At 47.0% G+C, this 24,429-nt stretch overlaps 1 protein-coding gene across 1 annotated transcript in view; it reads left to right on the top strand.

Annotated features, from left to right (window-relative positions):
* Positions 1–959: 959 nt before the first annotated feature.
* Positions 960–24,429, top strand: part of TNFAIP8L3 (TNF alpha induced protein 8 like 3) — a 40,133-nt gene continuing 16,663 nt past the window's right edge. Inside the window, exon 1 of the mRNA XM_067746965.1 lies at positions 960–1,299. Within this exon, the coding sequence (XP_067603066.1) occupies positions 1,248–1,299 (52 nt within the window). The 5' untranslated portion in view covers positions 960–1,247. The remainder of the gene's footprint in view (positions 1,300–24,429) is intronic.

Here is a 24,429-nt window from a genome sequence, read left to right as displayed (position 1 = left end):
CGGCGCTTTTTGGTAGACTTTTCTCTTCCCAATTTCATTTTGCGCAGGTCAACAAAGTGTGTTTGTATTCTCTGCCCACAATTTGTATGTTGAGAAGCCAGGCTAAGGTTATGTAAGTGTTGCAGCTGATAATTCAGGGAGAAAATAAGACTGCGTGGATAATCACGAATTAACAACAAAGGATCCCCTCAGGCCTTACTGCTCCGTGCATTTCCCCCCTAGTTTAGTCTCTTAATTACTAAATAAATATACAGCCGCTTCTCTCTCTCTCTTTTTTTAGAAAGTGGAAGGAGGGGATATTGAGAAAGATTAGCACTCTGTGTTAAAGACAAACTAAAGGTTTTAAAATCCGTTCTTGCCCCTGAGTCGGGGCCGGGAAGTGGCCTGGCTCCTTGACCGGCAGCAGGGCGGTCCTGCCTGGGACGCCCGCGAGGGCTCCCCGTCCTGGAACCCGCCCCACAGCGGCTTGCCCAACCTGCCCGCCCCCGCCCGCGCCGGGAGAAGAACCACCAGCGTCAGCATTGCCTCCGCGCGTCGTTTACTTCCTCGCTAAGTGCCAGGCCCTGCTCTCGGCCCCTCAAACGCATAATTTATATACTCCCCTCACAACCTCCCGGACAAAAGGGAACTCTGATTGTCTCCATTTTCCAGGTGAGGAAACGGGCACAGAGAACTTAAGTCACTCGGCCAAGGTCTCCGAACTGTGGAGTTAGACTCGAACCCGGGCAGCCCCAGCACGCCCACTCTAAACCTCCCCTTTTCCTACTTGGGTAGAGGCGCTTTTTCACCTAAAACTTCTCCAAACTTGGCCACTTCCAAGAGAAGGGGCTCAGCCTCGCCGGCTCGCACGACCTCGCCCGGCTCCACAAGTTCAGGACTCCGGGCGCCCGATGGGGGCGCGGGTGGAGGAGCGGCACCGCCCCCCGGGTATTTAACCCCAGGCTGGAGCGCGCGGGGCGCCGGACGCTCCTGCTCCTCCCCACTAGCGCCTCCCCGCCCTCCTCCCCGCGCTCTCCCGGCGCACCCCACCCTCCGCCCCGCGCTCGCCTGGCAAGCAGGCACCGGCCGGCGGGCTCGGGGAGCGGGGAACGGGGCGCGGGCGGCGCTAGCCTCTGCCGAGCGGCCCCCCGGCCGCGGCCGCAGCGCACTGCCCGGCCGGAGTGCGACGCGGCAGCCCGAGTCCGGACGCCGGCCGGTCCCGTGCGCTCCGCGGACGGGCGGGGGTCTGTGGACGCCCGGCCGGCAGCATGGATTCGGATTCCGGCGAGCAGAGCGAGGGCGAGCCCGGGACCGCCGCAGGTACGAGGGGTCGCAGCAGCCCAGCCGGGAAGGCTGGGGCAGACAGGAGGGGAGGCCGGGGCGGGAAATCGCGAGTATTTCTCGGAGCGGCCAGGCGGGAGGCCGATCCCCAGCAGCCCGATCCTTTCCGGGCCGGGACTGGGATGGCTCTGCGCTGTGAGTTTGCTTTGGGGCTTTCTCCCCATTGCACTCGGGCGCTGGAGGGAGAGTAGGTGCATTTGCGGGTGGCTCTCGGCGCTGCGGGACTCCGGCAGCGGGCTCCGGTCGCCGGGCTGCTGGCGGTGGGGCAGGGTTCGGGTATTCCGCGTCCTGTAGTTTGCTGCAGCGAGGGTTGCTGCATATCTGCTTTTGGAAATAACTTTCCGAGCGCCGGCCGGCTCCTCGAACCCCGGGCGCCAGGGACGCTGCGGAACAGGTGACCCGCTCCGAGGGCGTGACACGACGCTCTGGGAAGGAAAGGCCCCCGCGGGTGGGCGGGCAGGAGTCAAACCACAGCTCGTGGTTGCGGTTCCCGAAGCTGCTAGATGAGCCGATGCAGAAGCGTTGGCCCATCGCTGCCCTGCATGCGCGGAGGAGGTCCCCACGAAGGGTCCGGGAAGACAGACGCGGCGGCGGCGCGCGGGGTCCCGGCTTCGCCTTTAAGGGACGCCGCCAGCTTTTCACAATCGATAGTTATCGAAGCGACGGGTGGACGCTTACTTAGGAAATAATGAATGTCCTCCCCCTCCTCTCCCTGATACTGAGCAACAGGAGGAAGCCACCCACAGCCTTGGGTCGACTTAACCGCGGGCTCTGCCCCCCTCCACCAGCCCGCTCTGCCCGCCTCCTGCAGGTCCACGGGCGGGAGACCTATGGCCCTCCCACGTGACCGTGGCTCCCCACGCCCTCGTGGCCCTGCAGGCTAGCCCTGGCCAGCAGACCTGTGACCTGAGAGCTGGAACCCTCCTGGTACAGGCCTGAGGGCCCGGACTAGTCCCCAGTCTTCCCAGTGTCAGGCCAGTGTCCTGAGGGTGGGGACCGGGTGACCGGAGGCACCGTCAGCCCAGGTGTGGGTGTAGGAAGGCAGGCTCAGGAACCAGGTGGGACAGCGCCAGGAGCTGTACCAAGGGCCCTACGTATACTATTCTCCTTTATCTTCACAGCACCTAGCCAGGTGGTTGTTATCTCCATTTTACAAAGATTCAGAAAGGCTAAGTGGCTTACCCACGAATCAGAGCCAGGGAGTAGCCAAGGGCGGAGTGACTCCCTTTATACTGCATCATACCCCTCAGCCTCTCACAGGGTGGCTGTGGTCAACACCTACAGTTGGGTGGGAAGAGATGAGGATGGAGAAAAAGAAAGATGGCATCGTCAAGATGCCCGTGTGTGAGGATGCCTGTGTGTGTGCAAGGGCCACCTGCTTTGTGTAGGTATGTGTGGACATAAGTAATAAACATGAGCCCTTCTTGAACCTGTATGTTCCTGTGACTGTGAAGCACCAAGATCTTGTTTCACAGGTGGCTTGTGGATCTCTTCACATCATTTAAAAGTTCCAGTGGGTGTTTTGTGTCTATCTAAGTATATCTCTAGAGCTCAAAAGGAGGGGGAGTGAGTACATTAACACTGACACTTTACTCTCTCAAAATCGGAGGAACTAACATGTTCTCCCTACTCTCACCCTCAGATCTTTCATGCCAGTTGATGGAGAAGGGGAGGAGGAGGCTTTGAGAAAGAGGAGAGGAGGGGAAGGGGGGGGGCAGGAGACACTCAGAAGAGTTGGTACTTGGATGAAAGGGGAGGGAAGGAGTTCTTAACAGTCCAGTTGCTTCTCCCCACAGCCTGCCCAGCAAGGAGTATCCCAGGGTGTTCATGTGTGTTTGTGTCAGAAGACCTCTGCACAACTAACAGCAGTTGTGACTACTGAGGTCAGATGGGTCTGATGAAGAATAGGGCAGCCAGCTCTCTGAGCTGTCACCATTTGTTTGTGCCTTACTGTTTTCTACAGTCATTTCTTCTTCCTCTCTGTGCTTGAATCTCAAGTTGAACATTTATTTGAATGTCACAAGCCATTCTGCTAAATGGCATTCAGTCTCCCTCATTATTTTCAGTCTTAAAGTATTCTTCGTGACAAAGCTTCAAAACTAGTTGCTAATTCATCGCCTTGCTATGGCTGCATCCTATCAAATGGAAACTCCTGTTGCAGCTTCAGATACTGGTTAAATTATCCATAGGAGTTGACCATTGTCCCTGTAAGTAACATGACATTCATCTGTGGACCTGTATCTGTGCAAGCTGGATGGGTTTATAACTGAGAAGCACAGCAGAGGAAGTGGGATCTCTCGGAGTATTAATGTGTGTGTCTGTGTGTACCTACCTCACAGGGAGAGAAGATGAAGGGCTGCTTCCTCCTCAGTGCCCTCCCCTTCCTGAACTTATGAAAAAGCCCTGCCATAAGACAGACCTTATTAAGGTCCTGAGCCTGGACTCTGGAATCAGAAAGACTCAGGTCTCAATCTCTACCTGACGGGCAAGTTACTTAACATCTCTAAACCTCAGTTTCCCCCTCTGTAAAATGGGGAAACAATAGTACAAGCAGGGGGGGGGATGTGAGGATTAAATAACACATGAAAAGTGTTCCTCCTGGTAATCATTCAGTAAATGGCAGCTGCTATTTTTATCACCTGATTGGATTATGTTGTAAGAATACTGCTAAATAATATACCCCAGAGCTTTGTAAAATGTAAATCACTAGGCATGTGTGAAAAAATTAGTATTATTGTCGTTATTATCACATTAATGTAACTGCCTAAGGAGATTTGTTTTGAATTTTATCCTTTTCACTCTCTCATTCCCCACCCGCCCCCCCCCTTTGTTTGGGGGAAGTTATTTTTAAGGTATGTCTTCTCATGCACATCATCTTCCAGCTGAAGTCATAAAGATGGGAACATTCAAAACTACTGCTTTCACCATCCTTTTCTTTCAGCTCTAGAGAAACTTGCACAAAGTAGAGAAGGTGGCCTTACCCAGTCCACCTGATAACCTGGAGATTAGCCACTTTCATGCCACTTCCAATAGAAGAAGAGGCGTTAATTGCCCCACACACACTGGTGCACCTTTTCCCTTCAAGGTAACAGGAGAAACAGGAGGTACTCACCATTCTCCTCTCCATTTTTGCCCATGTCGTAGCCTTCCCAGTCAAAAATTGGCAGAGTGAGGAAATCTCTGAGCACCACCTACTCTTTACTGTACCCCTTTCAAGAGACTTTTCCAAAGAGCTCCCCAGTATCTGCTGTGCAGCTCTCTCATCAAGCAATACCCTGCATAGGAAGTAAAGGGGGTGTGTATGGATGAGATTTGTCTTAATCTGCATTTTCTGTTTTTCAGGAAGCACAGGATGGTGCTTCTAAGTCATTCTGCTGCCTGCAGCTCTCCTCTGCCTTTCTGTCATTTTATGGTTCTTTCTATGATAAGGAAAGAGACAGGGTTTATGGAACACTGGATTCTTTCCAGAGACCCAACTTGGCAGTCTCTCCTTTGACAAACCCACCATCCATCTCTCAGAAATCCTAGAGCTTGGTGTATTAACTCAGCAATGATTTGAGTCTTTCCTAGGAAATAACAAGCAAGTAAACATTACCAGTGTCAGCTTTTTCCCTTTCTGACTTATAAGACAGAGATAGTCTACCCAGCTCAAGATGACAAGCTCCTTCCACCCAGAGCTAGGTGGTCTGGGGCAGTCAAGCTGATGGAGCATCCCTGTGGCTGGGTAGGTGCTACAGAAAAGCATTTCTGTGTGATGGAATCAGGATGTGGTAGGGAAACTTCAAAATAATAAAAGAAGTAGGAAAACAGCAGGCTGCTGACTTTGTCCTTCCTGTCTTTCCCATCGCCTCGGTCCTAAGCTTGGTCCTTGTGAACACAGTGGCAAGGAGTGGGTAGGATTCAATAGTTGGCCAAGAGGAGACAAGGCGTTTCAGAAGTCAGACACCATTGAGCAAAGGCACAGATAAACAGGGAGGTGACTGGAGTGGAGGACATATACTAAGGAGTACTGGGAAGTAAAGTTAGGTGAGTGTAGGGAGAGCCACTGACAACAGGGGGTCTTAATAACTAGTACCTGATGGTGCCGAAGGAGCCCCCGTTGAGCTGATAGTAGAGCAGAGACATGACCGACTGAGATCTGGGTTTTCAGAAGCCACATCAGACAGACATGAAGTGCAGGGATGGCCTAGGCTTGGAGCTTCGTGGCCACACAATCGGAGGCGATGGTAGCACTAAGCGAGGCAGAAGAGGAAGGATGCAAATGCCATTTCAGAGAAACAAACAACAGAAGTTGGTGACAGATTGTACAAAAGCAGTAAAAGGAGAGGGACAGTGGAAGGGGACTGGCATGTTGAGTTGGGCTGAAGCAGGGAAATGCAGGAGACTGGCTTCCCCACCCTGCCAGTGCTTCTTTTCTTTCCATCAGACACTTAATAGTGGTTACTTAAATTTTCTTAAAGGTGCTTTTCCCCTGTAGACAGTAAATTATGCTGGGGCATTGGTTTTGGAGGATCATGAGGTTCTGGAGTTTGTTGATTCTCATTGTTGGGTTATTCATGGAGGCTATTCAGTAACCTTTGTCAACTGACAGAGTAACCTTTGACGATTGATGGACTGGCCGACCAAGGGCAGGGACCACCTGGGGATGATGTACTACTTGGCTATTAGTCATAGTTCCAGGTCTTGTTCTTATCTGTGGACATTTTCAGGGGCCTCTGCCTCATCCACATAGTGGGCTGCTTTGAGGGTCAGGGCCTTGTCTTGTGCTTTCATGTTCCCAAGGTTTTATGGACATAATAAATGAATGAGCATCTTGAGGAGCCTCCTGAGAACTCTGCACTAAAAGGCCAGACAGGCAGCCAGAAACCTGTCCTATAAAGTAGAACTGCCAACGCTGTCCTTCAGTGTTTTGCTTCAGTGTTTTAAGATTTCTTGCACTGTCTGGGACTGTGTGTTGGGAAGTATGGGAAGTGCAAAGAGAGATAAGGACATAGTCCATCCTGTCTCCAGGGCTTGGGATCAGATAGGGAGATAGGAAGCATATACCAATGGCCACATCTTAAGCCAGTGCCAGAAGACTCTCACCCCCTTGCCCTGGGATTATACCCTGGCTGTGTCTCTGTTTATATGTTCTCTCTTGACACCATCCACTTTCCACTGTGTGCTTCACAGTTATTCCTGTACATGTCTCATCTCTTGTACTGGCCTTCGCTCCCTAAGGAGGTAAAGACTGGGTAAAGACTGGGTCTTTTTCACCTGTATCAGCACCCACAAACACCACCTGCGTGCCCTAAACACAGTGGTAGGTTGCTGGCTGGCTGGCTGGCTAGATAGATGGACGGATGTATAGATGATGTTGTAGGTTGGTTCCCCAGGAAGCAGACTCTGAGATGGAGGTTAGCATGCAGTGTGTTTATTTGGGGATGCTCTTGGGATCAATACCTGGGAAAGAGAAAGGGAGGGGAGGGATGCCAGACTGGGCAGAGTGAGAAGCTGAGCTGCAATGCAGACCCAATAATAGCCTCGAGCTCTGGAGCTGGAAAACCCTTCAGAACTGAGTTGGGGGACTTCCCTGGTGGTACAGTGGTTAACACTCCACACTCCCAATGCAGGGGGCCCAGGTTTGATCCCTGGTCAGGGAACTAGATCCCACATGCTGCAACTAAAGATCCCATGTGCCGAAACTAAGACCCAGTGTAGCCAAATAAATAAATATTAAAATAAAAAGAAAAAAGAACTGAATTGGGGTGAGGGGCCAGGGCTTTATATCCCCTGACATAATGATTAGTCATTAATTAGATTCATGCCATCCCTGCATCTTGGGCGAAGCTGTTCCCTTCAGCTGAGGGCTGTCTGCAGACATCACTACCAGCAGCTTGTGAAGTGCTTAGTCCTTCATTCCGGAAGGGAACCTGGGCCGTACGTACATCGTACATCGTGCATTCACCACAGATGGCCTCCAAAGTTCCTCAGGGATGTTTCATGATGGATGGCAGCCCTGCATACGGGCAGAGTTCAGGGGATAGTTGTTGAGCTATAAACATTATCTAGACCTCATTAGGGCAATTTAGATAGCCAGATGGAATTAGCCATTTTAGACCTCACAGATCCAACAGATATTGGCTGATCCTCTGTTTTGTGTTCAGTGTGTGGAGGTGCTATGGTAGTACACCGAAATGGAATTAGATGTGGCCCCGCCCTCAAGAGGCTTGCAGCCAAAGGGAGAGAAAACACCCACCCAAAAGGAATCTGCAAGACTGGGCGGCATCAGCAATAAACAGTGTCGGTTTTGGAGCACAGGGCATCGTGGCTTGGGGTTCTGGTGGGGAGGCTTCATGGAGGAGATGGGCCTTGAGGATAGCCTGGAAGGAGTGAAGGATTTAGATGGGGGAGAAGAGCAAGTCAGGGGAAACAGAGGAGGTGGCAAGGACAGGAGCCTGTGAGAAGCATGGCCTGGAGCAGTGGGGCCCCCTTAGAGGGCTAAAAGAGAGGAGAGGGCGGACCTGCTCAAAACATAACACTGGATGTTGCAGTGATTGTGGCCAGCATGTAAGTTTCTGGGAGCTGGAGACAGAATGTGTGTGTAAATGTAAAGCTCTATTTCCTACTTTATTTTTCTCTAAAAACACGGCGCCTGCCGTTTTATTTCTCATCAAAACCAAATCATAGTCACACTTCCCATTAGCACTTTTCTCTAACTGGTTCATTGTCCTACAGAGTTACCATTGGCTCCCGTTTGAATTCACATGTAAATCTCTTTAAAGACCCTATATACATAATTTTGTTTTGTTTTTCAGTCACTTGGCTTCCAACTCTTTCTGTAAAATGCCTGTGTAGGTGGGTGTTTGGGCTGTATTCTGTACAAGTATAGAAATAAAGGATAGAGAAGAAGAATATAAAAAATAAGTTTCCTGTGATACCTCAATCCAAGAAAACATATGAGAGTGAGTACCTTTTCCCCAACATATATTAAGACATGCCTCCAAAATATATTATTTTTTTATACATCAGACATGCTCTTTTTAGGCAACTGCATAACACAAATTCTGAAACTGCTTTAGAACAATCTTCACGTTCATATTGGGTTTCCTAAACATCATTGCCTGGGAATAAATTTGAGCCTGTTCATGGAAAATCTAGTGTGCAGACTATAAACATGGAAGGCTTGGCAGCACAGAAAGTGCTAGACACACCCTAATAGAAACCAGTATTTTGTAATTCAGTTCTCCAGGAAAAAAAAGGAGACACTTTGGTGGTATCCAAATACTGGTTTAAACAGTTGAAAAACCACAGCAGCAGCCACTAGCTTCTAGGTTGTCTTCTGGAAAGTAAAATACGCTTTCCGGGAAACTATTCTAGCCCCGAAAGGAAGCATTTTGGTGATGCGTAGCTTCATGGAGACTCCCAGTTGTTATCTGTATGGTAGAGGCATCCAGTTTCATGTGCAGGAGGAAATTCTGTAAAAGGTTGTTCTGGTGAGCACACATGTCCTGCATCCCTGATTTGGGGCCTGGGAGTTATGCTGGGAAGGTAAACAGATTTTCAGTGAATAATATGGGAAGGAAGTGATGGGGGCTGTCTGCTGGCCTCTGCAGCAGCTTTCCTACCACGTTTGAGTCTGATTCCTTGGAGTAACGTTAAGAAAGTCAGGGAGAGAAGGCTGGGGTTCAGGTTACAAGGTAGAGAAACTAGGTTTAAGAAGTTGTGCACATATCAAACAAGATGAGAAATTGTGAGGATAGTCTTTACCAGCCAGAGTCCAGCCCCAGAGGGCTAGTACTGAATGTAAAATAATAATGATGTTTTGAATTTTTATTTAATTTTCTATTAATTAAGCACATACAATGTATTTCAGACTGGGTTAACTGTTTATATGGTATTTAAGCCTTCTATAGACCTTCTGGGCTAGGTACTATAAATAACCCCATTTTATAGACCAGGAAACTGAGGCACAGAGAGATTAAGTAATTTGCTCAGGGATGTGCAGCTTCTCAGTGGATATGAAGCCAGTCTAACTAACTCCAAAAACAGTGCTCTTTACCAGGTAGACTATGTAGTTAGATCGATGGATGCCACCAGGTTCCTTTACATCCCCCACCAGCTCCCACAGGGCCCTCAGACCGTTAAGTTCCTTCATTAGCCTCCTTCTGGTAGGTTAGGACATTAGATCTCCAGAAAGCCCTGCTTTAAGCTGCAGACGTTGCCTGCAGTGGCCCAATAACACATGGGCAAGGATGGGCTGTCACAGGCTCCAGAACAGGGGCTGGTGAGGGTTGGTTTGGGAGGGAAGATGAGGGGAGCAGCACAAAGCAGCTGTCAGAGAGAGAAGGTCCTGGGAGGACCCTGCAGCCACGTTCATGTCTGGGGTCCTGGGAACCTGATGGGTGGTGAATGTGGCAAACCACAAGAGGAGAGAAGGGTTGAGAAGCAGAGTCAAGAGAGGTGCAAAGACAAACAAATGTTCCCTCTATCAGAGTGTACTTGGGTTGAGTCCTAAAGTACTTTTTCCACTCCAGCATTTAGAATCATTCCAGATACAGAATCCCTAGGACAGGGTGACCAGTTGGATTCAAGGGCAAGAGAAAACTCGAAGATGAGACTGTAGTGCAATGAAGAGAACTTGAGATTCTGAGCTGGACAACTGGGGTTTGAGTTTTTAGTGGTGTCTCTTACGTATTGTTTTTTAGTAACATTTATTTTCCACAAAAGGAATGCAAGCTCATGGTAGAATATGTGAAAATAGTACAAAGAGGAAAATCAGATTGAGCCCTAAGAATAGATGTGCTTTTCCAGAAGAATGTCGTCCAAAAGCAATCCTGAAAAGATGCAAGAGACCTTTATTTGGGGAAGAAGGGGTTTTGTAAGAAAACAAGAGTCCCCCTTCTGAAATATTTACTTGGGGACACTAAGAACATTGGCTACACTGCCAGGCAGCATCAGAACCAGAATTGGAGCCCACACACTCTGGCTCCTCTATCGTTCCCCCAAAACATATATAATTTTTTAAAAGGATCGGAGTTATTCTGGGTGTTGGGATATCTAAGGGACCCCTGCTATGTTTCCTTCTGACACCTTCCACTGTGTTCTTGACACCCCTCCCCCCTTTTCCTCTCCTGAGCTTTCTCCCTCCCAGCACAGCTGCCCAGAGGTCAGACACTACAGGCCCACACCAGGCCCTTCCCGGGTACCCAGCCCACTTTCCAGGTCAGGAGAGCCCTACACGGAGCCCTCAGAAGATTCTTACATTTTTTTAATACCCAAGAGGAATTTGGTAGGTTTTACAGATGCACAGTGACAATTGCAAAGGTTAGTTTACTTTAATAGCTTCCAGCTTCAGAAATAGATTTATTGGCCTCTAGTTCTCCAATTATGTTTTTAATCTTTGTTTAAATTGATTTTTCATTTTGTAAGGAAAGAGGGAAATTTGTTCATCTGTGTTAGCCTCTCTCACCCTTAATGTTTAATTCAGTGATTCAATCTCAGTCACATGAAGCAGGCAGAGCTAAGTTAATACAGAGTCAACTTTTAGCGAGCCCAGAACAGTATCTGATGGGAATTAAACCTGAATTTTCTTGACTTTTTTTTTCCTTTTGATTTCTCTGACTTTGTATAATCCTGGTTTCCCTGCACGCCTCCTCAATTGCTCCTTCTGCATCCCTCATTAATATCTTTTTCCTACCTGTGTCTCCTAAGGCTGAGCTCTCGGCCTTGTTCTTTTCTAACAATACACTTTCATTTGGAAAAGACCACCCGTTTTTCCAGCGTGAAGCTAAAGATTCCCAAAGCTGTGGTCTAACCCGTTCCTCTCTCCAGAGCAAGAATCCTGCCTTTCAAAGTCGTCTGGACCTCATCTTCTCACTGTCCAAGAGACACGTCAACTCAGCACAGCTACACCCGGACTGTTAACTTTCCATCACTTTCTCTCAACAACTCTGGTGGCCTCACCAGCTGCCAAGTCATTCAGAGTTAAATTGTGAAGTCATAAGAACAATGAAATATCCTACACACATGATTTCATAGCAAAACCAGGACATGGAGAAAGCAGGTATTATTTACAGTTTACAGATAAAGAAACAGATGCACAGAGATTACCCCAAATCACAAAGTAAGTGGTAGATTTTCATTATTTAAAGCTGCTCCCCCCAAAGGGGGAGCAGAAACAAATCTAAATATCCAACCTAAACATATAGGTAAATATTCAATTAAATAGTTATTGAATTACTAAATACATAATGACATTTCCACACAGAGGAATATTACTCAGCTGCTAAGAAAACTTAATTTGAAAAACATGTTATAGGTGTTTGCATTATAATGTATGAAGAAAGCTTGATAAAATATATATACATGTATATTTATTTATTCATGCATATATGCCCACATACCTATATATACATACACCCCTTTTTTAAAGATTTTATTGAAGTATAATTGATTTACAGTGTTGTGTTTAATTTCTGCTGTACAGCTAAGTGACTCAGTTAAACATATATATATTCTTTTTCATCCTTTTCCATTATGGTTTATCACAGGATATTGAACATAGTTCCGTGTGCTATACAGTAGGACCTTGTTGTTTATCCATCCTATATATAATAGTTTACATCTGCTAATCCCAAACTCCCAATCCATCCCTCTCCCCACTCCCCCAGCAACCACACGTCTGTTCTCTATGTTTGTGAGTCTGTTTTTGTTTCATAGATCAGACACCCCTTTTTTATAGAGAGAAGGGGAGGAAAATCTCTCCCTCACATTCACATACATGCATTTTTTTTTAATGCTGGAACAGAATTAACCATTCTATATGATGAGTTTATAGGCAATTTTAATTTCCTTCTTTGTGCTTTCCTTCCAGATTTTTTCTCAATGAGTATGTATAACTTTCAGCAGGTTATTATTTTAAAAACAACCACCGAATGAGATTCAGTGGACTTATCTGTCCTCTGTGATCCACTTTCCCATAAGGTCAGGCCTCAGTGGGTCCTTCCTGCCTGCCCACTGGTGGGGGTGTGATTCCAGGCTTCTCTCTTCAGCCTTCTTCCTACCCACCCATTGCCCTGGCTTCAGCTCTGCAGCCTCTCTCCCCCTCATCACACCCTCCCCTCTGAGCCCACCTGGCCTGGGCCCTCACACCAGGTAGAGGAAGTATGAATAGTCAAGGTGGATGATGAGCTCATAGGTTTGAAGCCAAGGGCACCAGAGCCTCACCGGCCAAACAGACCTGCTGGGTGAGCTTGCTGACGCCGCCATTTTGGCTCTAGACTGTGGCCTTACTGTTGCTCACTGACCAGCAGTGTGTGTAGCTGGCATCCCTGACGCTCACTCCCTCCCTGACCCCCATCCCAAACATGAATGACTTTCACTTTCCACTTGTTCATCTACACATTGATTTTGTGTCTTTATTACTTTTACAATTAAAAAAAAAAGAGGGGGGCATTTAAAATTCTGTTATAACAGGATTATTTGCTTTTAGTAGGTATTGGTCTGCCACCCCCAAGTTTGGTCTTTCCCAAAAAACTCATTATTGAAAAGTTATATGAGGGACTTCCCTGGTGGTCCAGTGGTAAAGAATCGCCTTCCAATGCAGGGGATGGGGTTTCAATCCCTGGTCAGGGAACTAAGATCCCACATGCCGCGGGGCACCTAAGCCCACATGCCACAACTACGGAGCTCACACCCCTCAACTAGAGAGCCCACATGCTGCAAACTACAGAGCCCATGCGCTCTGGAGCCCATGCGCCACAACTACAGAGCCCATGTGCTACAACTAGAGAAAAGAAAAAACCCGCACGCCACAACCAGAGAGGAGCCCGTGCACCTTAACGAAGAACCCGCACACCGTAACAAAGAGCCCGCACATTGCAACGAAAGATCCCACGGGCCTCAATGAAGATCCTGCATGCCACAACTAAGACCTGATGCAGCCATAAATAAATAAATAAAATTCCTTTAAAAAAAAAAAGCTATATGATAATATTATATGTATCTATTTCTGAAGGAATTAGACAGAAATGTATTGAGGTCTTGTAATAACCTATAATGGAAAAGAATCTGAAAAAGAATATCTGTAACTGAATCACTTTGCTGTACACCTGAAACTAACACAACATGGTAAATTAACTATACTTCAATTTTAAAAAAAGAAAATGTATTGAGGATTTCTTGTGCATCTTGGAGCTGAAGATAAGAGATATCATGGTCCCGGTATTCCTCACTGCCTCCCTGTCTCCACCTTATTTTACTCTAGTCCATCAAATAGGGGTAGCCCAGTCAGGAAGCTTGTAGAAAACAGAAGTGCTCACCCTTTAGACTCACATTTATCAGAGTTTCTAACCTAGTTTTAAATTAGCCCCAAGCACCCTTAATGATTGATTTTCCCCATCAGCCAGGATTTTGTCTATCTTTACTTTTTTTTTTTTTGCGGTACGTGGGCCTCTCACTGCTGTGGCCTCTCCATTGCGGAGCACAGGCTCCGGACGCGCAGGCTCAGCGGCCATGGCTCACGGGCCCAGCCAATCCAAGGCATGTGGGATCTTCCCGGACTGGGGCACGAACCCGTGTCCCCTGCATCGGCAGGCGGACTCTCAACCACTGCGCCACCAGGGAAGCCCTATCTTTACTTTCTTGATTTATATTATAAAATATAATTATTTTACCCCTTTTCAGATTTAAAAACATAATATATATTAACTATGCATTTTCAACCCTTCCAGAAAAGTTCTTCCTTCCATTAAAAAAAAAAAATCACTTTCTTAATCTTCAAGAGGAAAGCAGTATGAGTTTCCTTATTAAGCAGCCATATTGTCTTATTAATGGCAAGTGGGTGAATATGACCACTGTGATTTTTAAGGGAGAGATAAGAGGATGTGAGAGGCAGAATAATTGAGATAGGAGTAAATTCTTACAGAAAGCAGGTGTTTATGTCGAGAATGATGGATGGTACATCCTAAGACCAGCAGGTGTAGTAAGCACCCAGGCATTATCTCTAGAGAGTTGTCACCCAGCTTTCCCTTCACCCCAGGAGGCAAGTCAGTGATGGGCTGATGCTGATGCATGAAAAAGTCTAGTTCCAACCATCCTTGGTTTTCTTTGTTTCATTTTTGTTATTTAAAAAAAAAAAAACCTCTCCACATAAATATAGCTCTGCCATATTGTTGTAACCCAAGAGAGTGGCTGAGGTCTGAGCCAAGCCTGAAGAGGGGTGAAGGTTGGTGATCATTAGGGGCCGAGACTGTCATACAGGCAGGATGCAGGCCAGGCAAGGACTAAATGCAGCTGGTCAGGGGGTTGGGTCATGTGGCAGGGAAGCCAGAGGGGCAAGGGGCTGTAGGCCAGGCCCATGCTCTTGAGGGTCACTTGGCCTGCAGCAGGTCTGCCAGTCACAGCTGCCCCGGCCTTCTTGGGCCTCTCCACCCGGATAGTAGCCCCTTTTAATATTAAAGAGTACAAAACTTTGAGAAAAGCTGGCTTCCAGCAGGGGCCCTCTGACCTCTGACCTCCACCCCAGGAGCAAGTCCTTCTCCTGACTTCCCTTCCAGCCCGTCTCCCTGGCCCCAGATCTCCCTGCCTCATCCTTGGTGCCTCCCTTCCCTGCAGCCCCTCGCACCCAGGTGCTCCTCTCCATTTCCTCTGCCTTGGTCCCCCCACCCATCGCACGAGCCCTCCTGGGTGCTAGAGGGACTAAGGCAGTGGAAACTTGGAGATGGAGAAGTATGGCTTGTGAGTGGAGACTTGTCATGAAGCGAAGATCTTTAAGCTTCCAGAGAGAAAAACCAGGCCCTTAACGCACTAGTTTTCCAAATAGCAACACCGAGGGCTAAACAACAATGGTGCAGTGTCTTTGAATTCTCAAGGTGAATGACTGGTGATGTAGAGTCCTGAACCCAGTCAAACCATCAGTCAAGTGTGCGGCTAGACTACAGCAGCAGTCCCCAACATTTTGGCATCAGGGACCGGTTTTGTGGAAGACAATTTTTCCACGGACCTGGTGGGGGTCGGGGGGAGGATGGTTTCGGGATGATTCAAGCGCATTACATTTATTGTGCACTTTATTTCTATTATTATTACCTTGTAATATATAATGAAATAATTATACAACTCGCCATAATGCAGAATCAGTGGGAGCCCTGAGCTTGTTTTCACTTGCCACTCACTGATAGGGTTTTGGGGTTTTTTTTAAACATCTTTATTGGAGTATAATTGCTTTACAATGTTGTGTTAGTTTCTGCTGTATAACAAAATGAATCAGCTATATGCATATGTACATCCCCATATCGCCTCCCCCTTGCATCTCCCTCCCACCCTCCTTATCCCACCCCTCTAGGTGGTCTCAGAGCACTGAGCTGATCTCCCTGTGCCATGCAGCTACTTCCCACTAGCTCACTGATAGGGTTTTGCTGTGAGCCTGCAAGCAATTGATTTATTATGGTCTCTGTGCAGTCAGACCTCTCTGCTAATGATAATCTGTATTTGCAGCTGCTCCCCAGCCCTAGCATCACTGCCTCAGCTCCACCTCAGATCATCAGGCATTAGATTCTCCTAAGGAGCACACAACCTAGATCCTTCACACCCATAGTTCACAGTAGGGTTCACGGTCCTATGAGAATCTAATGCCACCGCTGATCTGACAGAAGGCGGAGCTCAGGCGATAATGCGAGCGATGGGGAGCGGCTGTAAATACAGATGAAGCTTCGCTCACTCGCCTGCCGCTCACTTCCTGGTGTGCGGCCTGGTTCCTAACAGACCATGGACTGGTACCAGGGGATTAGGGACCCCTGGACTAAAGTCATTGTATGATAAGTTAGATCTCAAAAAAATTACCTTACCGTGTTCCCTTCCTCAGGGAGCTGCCAGGTCAGGAGTCAGCCAACTGAGGCTCCCAGGCCCAGTCAAGCCTGTTCCCTGCTTTTGTATGTCCAACAAGCTAAAAGCATTTTTACTTTTTTTAATGGTTACATTATAAATGGTTTTATAGGTACCTTTTGATACTTTGGGCCCTTTATTCTCTAGCCCTTTAAGGTAGTTTGCTGATGCCTGTGCTGGACAAAGTGTTCCACTGAAATGGAGAGCAAGTTAAGAAAGAGGAAGCCGTAAGACCCAAGAAGCAGGAGATGGAAACAGGAGAGAAGGGATGAAGGAGGAAGGGAGAACCAGGCTGAGAGCCTGGAGCAGGCTTAGAGGGAAATGCACCCAGGTTTGCGCCAGAGCACAAAGCGCTCCCAGAAGAGTCTCCAAAAAAGAAGACTGAAGTGGTAGATTAGTTGATGTGTTTGAACCTTTTGAGAAGAACCTTATATTCTGCTAAGAATTTTGAGAGTGAATTAGATAGAAAACTAATCAAAAGAAAAACAAGGCAGTGCTTAACGCCTGGGAGAACAAGATGAATAAGAAAGGAAATGCAGTCATGGAAGTTATAGAACATACATGACTCAGCTATGAATGGCATCTCAATCCCAGTAATGTAATCACTGAAGTTTGATTTAACCAAATATTGAAATAGAATCAAATCGGAAGGTGGAAGGAGAAATGAATGGAGAAGAGAGCTAAATTCTCACCTTCCTTAATAGGAAGTTAAAAGCAAATAAAATCAAGAACTAACAGTATAAGCATGTAATTTAAATATGTAGAGGTAATTATTAGTTGCAACAGCTAAAATAATTTAAAGTGTTTTGCCTCCAAAGAGCCAGCATCAGAAGTGGGCCAGAGGATGCTGCATTTTGTTATAAGCCTTATAGAATGGTTTGACTTTTTAAATAATGTACCTTTTTAAATAATGTAATATTACTTTGAAAATAAGTTTTTAAAAATAAAATGAAAAAGAAAAGTGACTGGTCAGCCCAGGGCGACCATGCCCAGGTGGGGAAGGGGCACAGTGGGGCAACCTCAGGCCCCTGAGTGGAGGAAGTAGGCGTCAGTGTCCCGAGGCCCCGCCAGCTCCAGTTATCATTATTTTTCCTGACATGAGTGTGAGTGCATTTCAATAAAATGTCAAGACTGTTAGCCATTCGTTCATGCAACAGTCTCTATGTTTCAATACCTGGCTAAAGTTGCAGCAATGAACAAATCATGATTCCTGCCCTCAAGGAGTTCACAGACTGGTGAGATATAAAGTCACTCATCCAGCCAATGGATGATTGCTCTCCATGGTGATAAGAATATACCAGAGGGAAAGGTGGTTGCAGAGAAAAGTCCCTCAGAGGTCAGAAGTCCTTCAAGGGAGCCCTGGAGGGTGAGGGGGGAGCCGATGTCCAAGCACAGGGGAACAGAATATGCACAGGTGCAGAGGGGACCCAGGCATAACAGAGCAGGACAGGTGACACCTATGTGTGGCCTGAAGTCAGAAGCTCAGAGTTTGTAGAGGATGAAGCTGGAGAGATGAACAGAAGATAGATTATCAGCTCAGCAACCAGCATGCCATGCTCAAGTGTCTGGACTTTGTCTTCAAGGTCATGGGAAGCCAGTCAGTGTTCTCTCTGGTGGAGTAGCATCATCAAAGCCAGTTCTCATCCCAGTGTGGAAATTAGAATGGAAGCTGCAGTAGAGAGGTAAGTGAGGAGATGGACAATCATTCAGGTGAGAAATGATGAGGGTCAGTACTAAGGTGGTATCAGTGAGACAGAGAAAGGCGGATACAATTGAAGATGTGAAGGAGGCTGAATTGACAGTCTGATGCCCCATTAGATGTGGGAGGTGAGAGAGAAAGAAGGCAAAGATGGCCCCCAGGTTCTTGTCCAGACACTGGGCAGGTGGCAGGGCCACATATAATACAAGGAGGAGGGTGCAGGGGGAGTGGGAGAAAGGGGATGAGGGAAGTTTTGAGCATGTGGAGGGTGAGAGGTCTGTGGGAATCTAGGTGGAGAGGTCTGGCAAGCAGTAACCTGTGGGGGTGGGCAAGCGGTGACATCTCACACTCAGGGACAGTGCGTGGCAAGAGAGAAGAGGGCCTTGAGTAAACTCAGAACACCTAGACCTCAGGCATGGACAGAGGAAGAGGAGTCCTGGCAAAGGCTGAGAAGGACCAAGAGGGGAGATCAGGAAAGCAGAGAATGAGGGAGGTTCGAGTGCCACTAGAGGTCAGGTGAGCCAAGGACCCAGGTGTGTGTCTCGGGGTGCTGCTGGCATTCCCTGTCCCAGAAATTACAGGATAGTTAGCATATCTGGCCCCGCCCACTAATGCCTGTAGAACCCTCCACTCACGTGCTGTGACAACAAAAATGTCTTCCCATGTTTCCAAACACTCCTCATGGACAATTAGAAGGCACTCGGTGACCTTGTGAGAGCCATTGCCATTGAGTTTGGGGTGAAAGCCAGGGAAGGACAAGACCACAGTTCCTCTGTCCTACTGTGGCTGTCCCTCCTCAGGCCTCTTCCTGGGCCCTCAGGCTCTCCTCTCCTCAATCCCCATTCTTTTCCCCATGACATCACTTCCTGGGCTGACCAGTCAGTGTTGGGTTTTGAGGTTTAAATCTAAATATTATTGAGCTCCTTCTATGTGCCAGGGACACCATGGTGGACACAGCAGTCCAGGTTCCCCGCTCCTGGAACTTGCAGTGAACAAAGAGGTGACACCAGGTGGGAGGTCCTTGAACAGGCCCCAAGTAGAGAATTTGTTCTGGATAGAGGGAGGGCTCAGGGGAGGGGTGGGAAAGAGGACAGCAAGGGGTGCTTGGATCTGGAGAGAACATGCACCAAGCAATGGGTGAGACCAGGAAAAGGATGAGCTACTTTCTCTTGGGGGCAGAGAAGTGGGATAACAGGGATGTGAGTCCTGATGAGAAGAACTGGTCCTAGGGTTTTGGATACAACTCCTGTATGCAGCTGCGTCAGCACAGGGCAGCCTGCTGGGGCTGGCCATCTGCAACTTGGTCTTTGGGTGCTGAGGTCAGCACAGGGAGAAGCCTTGGGGAGAGCCTGCTGACCGCTGCTCTGTGGCAAGCACAGGCTGACGTCTGACAGAGGAGTCAAGGGCCCCAGGAAGCCAGGGGGTGGGGGGGATGCATTTTGGAGGAAAGCCAAAGAAAAGGAAAGATGGAGGCTCCAAGGTCAATGCCCCAGGCTTTCAGAAGGAGGGAAAAGCAGGAGGCACTCCATTGCTGAAGCACTGGCATTTGCAGAGCTGGGAGAGAGTTTGGTGGCTGGAGGGAAATCAGTGTGAGAGAAGGAAAGCTGAGAATCCGTCCCACTGACATGGGCTCTCATCTCATGAATACCCAGTGTGGGTTTTTTTTGTTTTGTTTTTTTTTAATGGACTTAAAAACTCAGTTTCTGATTCAGAAGAGGTTATTATTAAATTGAGAATATAAAACAAATTAGCGGAATCATCTAGTCCAACTCCCTAATAGACGAAGATACCAGGAAGGTGAAGACTTGGGCCCAGCACACACAGTGAGCGCCCTGGGGGGCAGCAGGGGCGGGCCTGGGTGCTGGGCTCCTTCACCCCCTGCTGTGGGCTCAGTGGTGAGAGTCAGGACCAGGGGTTGGCTCTCTGGTTTTCCCTGTATTGGGGTTTTTCCCCATACTTGGGGATCGACTCCATGGCCACAGCCCTGGCATCCTGACTCCCCAGGACAGCCATTATCAGCATCTTAGAGTGACTGCACCCAGTGACTTGATTTGAAACGGTGAAAGTTTTTGGTGGTATTGTCTTATATTACCATGAAGTATAAAGAATTTTATTTGGAAGCTTTTACTGCCTTTGAGACAAGTATGAGGAAAGTTTAATTTAGAAAGGAAGCCTCAGAGAAAGACACATTTATGGGCAACTTCCAGAGAGGCAAGTTTCCACAGCTACTCCCCTATTCAGAGTAGTTCCATCAGAGGAAGGCTTCCAGCAGAACTAAGGAGCCCAACCTCAGGGTACCTTGCAGGAGAGCAAGCTATCCGCCACCCCACCTCCCATTTGCAAACTGGGCCAGATACGACCGTGGCACCAGTGGATATCCAAACTGTGTCTTACTCACGTCTCAGATCTCAGATGCATGAACAACAAGAACAACAAAAAACAGTTACTACAGAATACAGGTAAGGGGTGTTATAAGTGATATATTACATATGCCCCTTTCCTGTTTTTTCACTCTCATACTGACTGAAATCCAAAAATGTCATTGTACAAAATTCTTACTTCACTAAAAAGAAATTAAGTAGAACATTGAGCAAGGCATACTGCTGGCTGCCAAATCATCTCCCATCCAGAAGTACCTTCTGGTTTCCTCTCCCTCATGTGTTTCAACCTCCCTAGTACAGCTAACTGTTTATCTTTTTTTTAAAGCTAAACTGAGGGTTAACATATTACTGTATTAATCTAATAACAGTACCTTCCAAGAGCCTCAGTTCTTTAGGCTTAAATACCCACTGTCTCAGGCTATATTTTCTGCAAATATAGATTAGAGTTTGTTCCATTTTATTGCCTGCTATTTTTTAAAAAACTTTTTAGGCTTTATATCTATCCCCAAATTGGAGAATTCCAAAGACTGACATTTTTATTGCATCAGTCTATTTACTAATTTCACGTATTACCAAGTTGGCATCCTCCCACGGCTCTGAATTCAGCATCCTGCTGGCATCCTTGTTAGCAGTCTGGTGGCCTGAGCTTGAGTTTTTGAGCACCTGCCATAGTGAACAGTTTGAGATCTGCCAACAGAGAGAGAGGATCACCCAGAGAGACAGACATGGCCTGTGCTATTCTGATCCCCAACAGCCCCTGAGTTTTGCAATAGCTTGTAAGCATGAAGGGACATGAATGGGGAGGCTCCGGGGGTGGCAGGAGGGATGGATGCTGCTGCCATGGAGAGAGCGTTCCTGATGGAATTGAGCACTGAGGGTGGGGTGGGGTGATGCATCTCGGCCCCCAGGTGATGCTGCTGCTTGTGGGGCACAGACAGTCAGCTCTGTGTGAAAGGCAAGGGACGGACCTCATGCTGAGTTCAGTACATTTTTTTTTTTAGTGTGTTCGGTTCAGTCTACATTTTGTGAATACACACCTCATTCCAGTATGTATCCTGAACAGACAGACTGGGCCTCAAAGCCTGAGAAAATCATTCATTCAGTCATTCATTTAACAGACATTTATTGGACTACTTCTACTGGGTGGACACGGCCCTAGTTGTGAGGGTTCACAAGTCCCCCGAGCATTGGTCCTGTGAGAACTCAGCACCAGTCACAGTGCAGCAGCATGGGGAAAGGACTGTGCTGGAGTCGGGTGCGAGGGCCACTGTCCCCGGGAAGAAGGATGTGAGGGATGGCCATGGGCTCACAGTGGGAGGAGGCCTTCAGCTGGAACAGACAAGCTGTGGCTATGCCCCTTCTACCTAGGCAAGGGTCCATTGGATTCACCTGTGGGCATGAGAGGCCCTGCTGGTACTATTTGGCTTTCATCTGTCTGACTATCTTTAGCGAGTTGGGCTAGGGCACAGCCATCCTTGTGAAGGGGTGAGCCGCCCTTTGGCTTCTGATTTCAATATGACTTCTGACTGACATGGACAAGCAGGCCTCTGGTGGGAGGGCTGGGATGGGGGTAGGTGGAACCAAGGGGTCTGTCTGTGGGGCTCCCTCTCAGCATCACCTGCCACCTCCTGGCTCAGGAAGGAGCATTAGGAGGGAATACTGCCATATGCCAAGAGAAACCTTTGGACACCCTTTACCCCTACATGCAGACTGGTGCTGGGTTATTCGTTACTGTCCCCAGACCCTTTATAGCAAAACCTGGGAACAAATTAAATTCTATCAGGAGAGGATTGGGAGAGGAAATGGGAGAATTGGGAGAGGAAATTATATCATCAAGATGATGATATAATCCATTTATTGACAAAGAAAGATATCCACAGAGTGTTGACTGAAAATGCAGATTAGAAAATAGTGTTCATTGATCCCATGTTTGTGAATATTAAAGTGCATATGCCTGGGAGAGTATTTGGAAGAATATATACATGCTAACCATGGTGCATGGTGGGATCATGGCATATTCATTTTTTTCCTTTAGCTTATCTGTGTTTTCTGACTGTTCTCAGTGCTCATGTATCAGTTTTTATAATAAACTTATTAAAGAAAGAAAATATTTTGAGAAATAGCTCCTCAGTTTCCCCTCTTAAAATAAAACAAGGAGAATGGTATTTAAAATTATGCCAGCAGGGCTTCCCTGGTGGCACAGTGGTTAAGAATCTGCCTGCCAGTGCAGGGGACACGGGTTTGAGCCCTGGTCTGGGAAGATCCCACATGCTGTGGAGCAACGAAGCCTGTGCACCACAACTACTGAGCCTGCGCTCTAGAGCCCGCAAGCCACAACTGCTGAGCCCACGTTCCACAACTACTGAAGCCCGTGCGCCTAGAGCCTGTGCTCCACAACAAGAGAAGCAACCACAATGAGAAGCCCGCGCACCGCAATGAAGAGTAGCCCCTGCTTGCCACAACTAGAGAAAGGCCACACACAGCAACGAAGACCCAACGCAGCCAAAAATAATTTTTTTTTAAATTATGCCAGTAGATGCATATCTACTAGATATGCATCTACTGGCATAGATTCTCAGAATTATCTCAATTCCTGAGACAATTCTCAGGAATTATCTGTTCCTGAGAGTGATATACCATTCAGAGTGACTACCTACTTTGTAGATGCTCTAGGGAAAGAAATAAAAATCTAAAGATTTTAGATTAAGATTTTAGATTTTAAGCTCTAAAGAGTGGCTACTTGGTGTCACAAGTGGCTTTGTGGACGCATTTTACTAAACTTTCATAAAGCCGTTAATCCTTGTCTAACACATACAGTCTCAGAGAATAGAAAAAGAAAAAGCAACCCAATCCATTTTATGAAGCTAGTTTACTCTGACATCAAAATCAGACAAGGACTATACTAGGAGAAACTTATAGACCAATCTCACCTTTGAGCATAGTTGCAAAATGCTGAATATGATATTTACGAATATAGAACTCTTCAGTATATTAAATACATGATCAAGTAGGGCTTATCCTTGGAATGCAATGATGATTTAAATGAAAAGTCTCTTAATAACTGGTTAAATTCACATATTAAGAGAGATAAACCATATAATCATCTCAGTAGGTACAAAGAAAGTATTTGATACACATTTTTACCTTAAAACAAACAAAAGCCTTAGCAAACTAGGAACATAAGGAAGATTTCTTAACTTAATAAGTAGTATCCATCAAAAATCTACAGCAGACATTATACATGGTGGGGAAATTTTAGAAGCAACCCTGTTTAAGTCAAGAACAAGACAGGGATCCTAAATAGCACCCTTACTATTCAGCATTGTACTAGAGTTTCCCACCAGTGCAATAAGGGAAGAAAAAGAAATGGGAGGTAGAAGGAAACAATCATTTTGTGCAGGCAGTGTAGTTGTCCACATTAAAAAACCCAAGCAAGTTAGGACTAATAACAGAACTTAGCAAAATTTTTCAATTGGAGATAAATATACAGGAATCAGTTGGGTTCCTATACATCATTAATAACCATTTAGAAACTATAAGATAAAAAAATTACACTTAGAGTAGCAACCAAAACTATTCGGTACCTAGAAGTAACAATAATGAAAGGTATGCAAGAGCTTTATGGGGATGACTATAAAACATTATTGAAGAACAGAGAAGATGTTCTGACTAAATGGAGAGATATATCATGTTAATGGATGGGAAGCTTACTATCATAAAGATACCAGCTCACCTCAGATTAATACAAGGTGTTCATGGAATTTGGTCAAATGACCCAAAAATTCAGTTGAAGGAGTAAAGGCAAGAATAATCAAAACAGGGCTTCCCTGGTGGCGCAGTGGTTGAGAGTCCGCCTGCCGATGCAGGGGACACGGGTTCGTGCCCCGGTCCGGGAAGATCCCACATGCCGCAGAGCGGCTGGGCCCGTGAGCCATGGCCACTGAGCCTGCGCGTCCGGAGCCTGTGCTCTGCAACGGGAGAGGCCACAACAGTTAGAGGCCCGCGTACCGCAAAAAAAAAAAAAAAAAAAGAAGAATCAAAATAATTTCCAAGAAGAATAAAATGGGGGGAACTTCCCTATGGCCAATCAAGACTTATTATGAGTTACAGTAATTAGGAGAGTGTGGTGTTGGTACTGAAATAGACAAATTGATCAATAGAATAAAG

The sequence above is a fragment of the Pseudorca crassidens genome, chromosome 1 (genome assembly GCF_039906515.1).
Source record: "Pseudorca crassidens isolate mPseCra1 chromosome 1, mPseCra1.hap1, whole genome shotgun sequence".
NCBI lineage: Eukaryota > Metazoa > Chordata > Mammalia > Artiodactyla > Delphinidae > Pseudorca > Pseudorca crassidens.
Note: the sequence above shows the minus strand (reverse complement) of the source record. Positions and strands in the feature narration are given on the sequence as shown.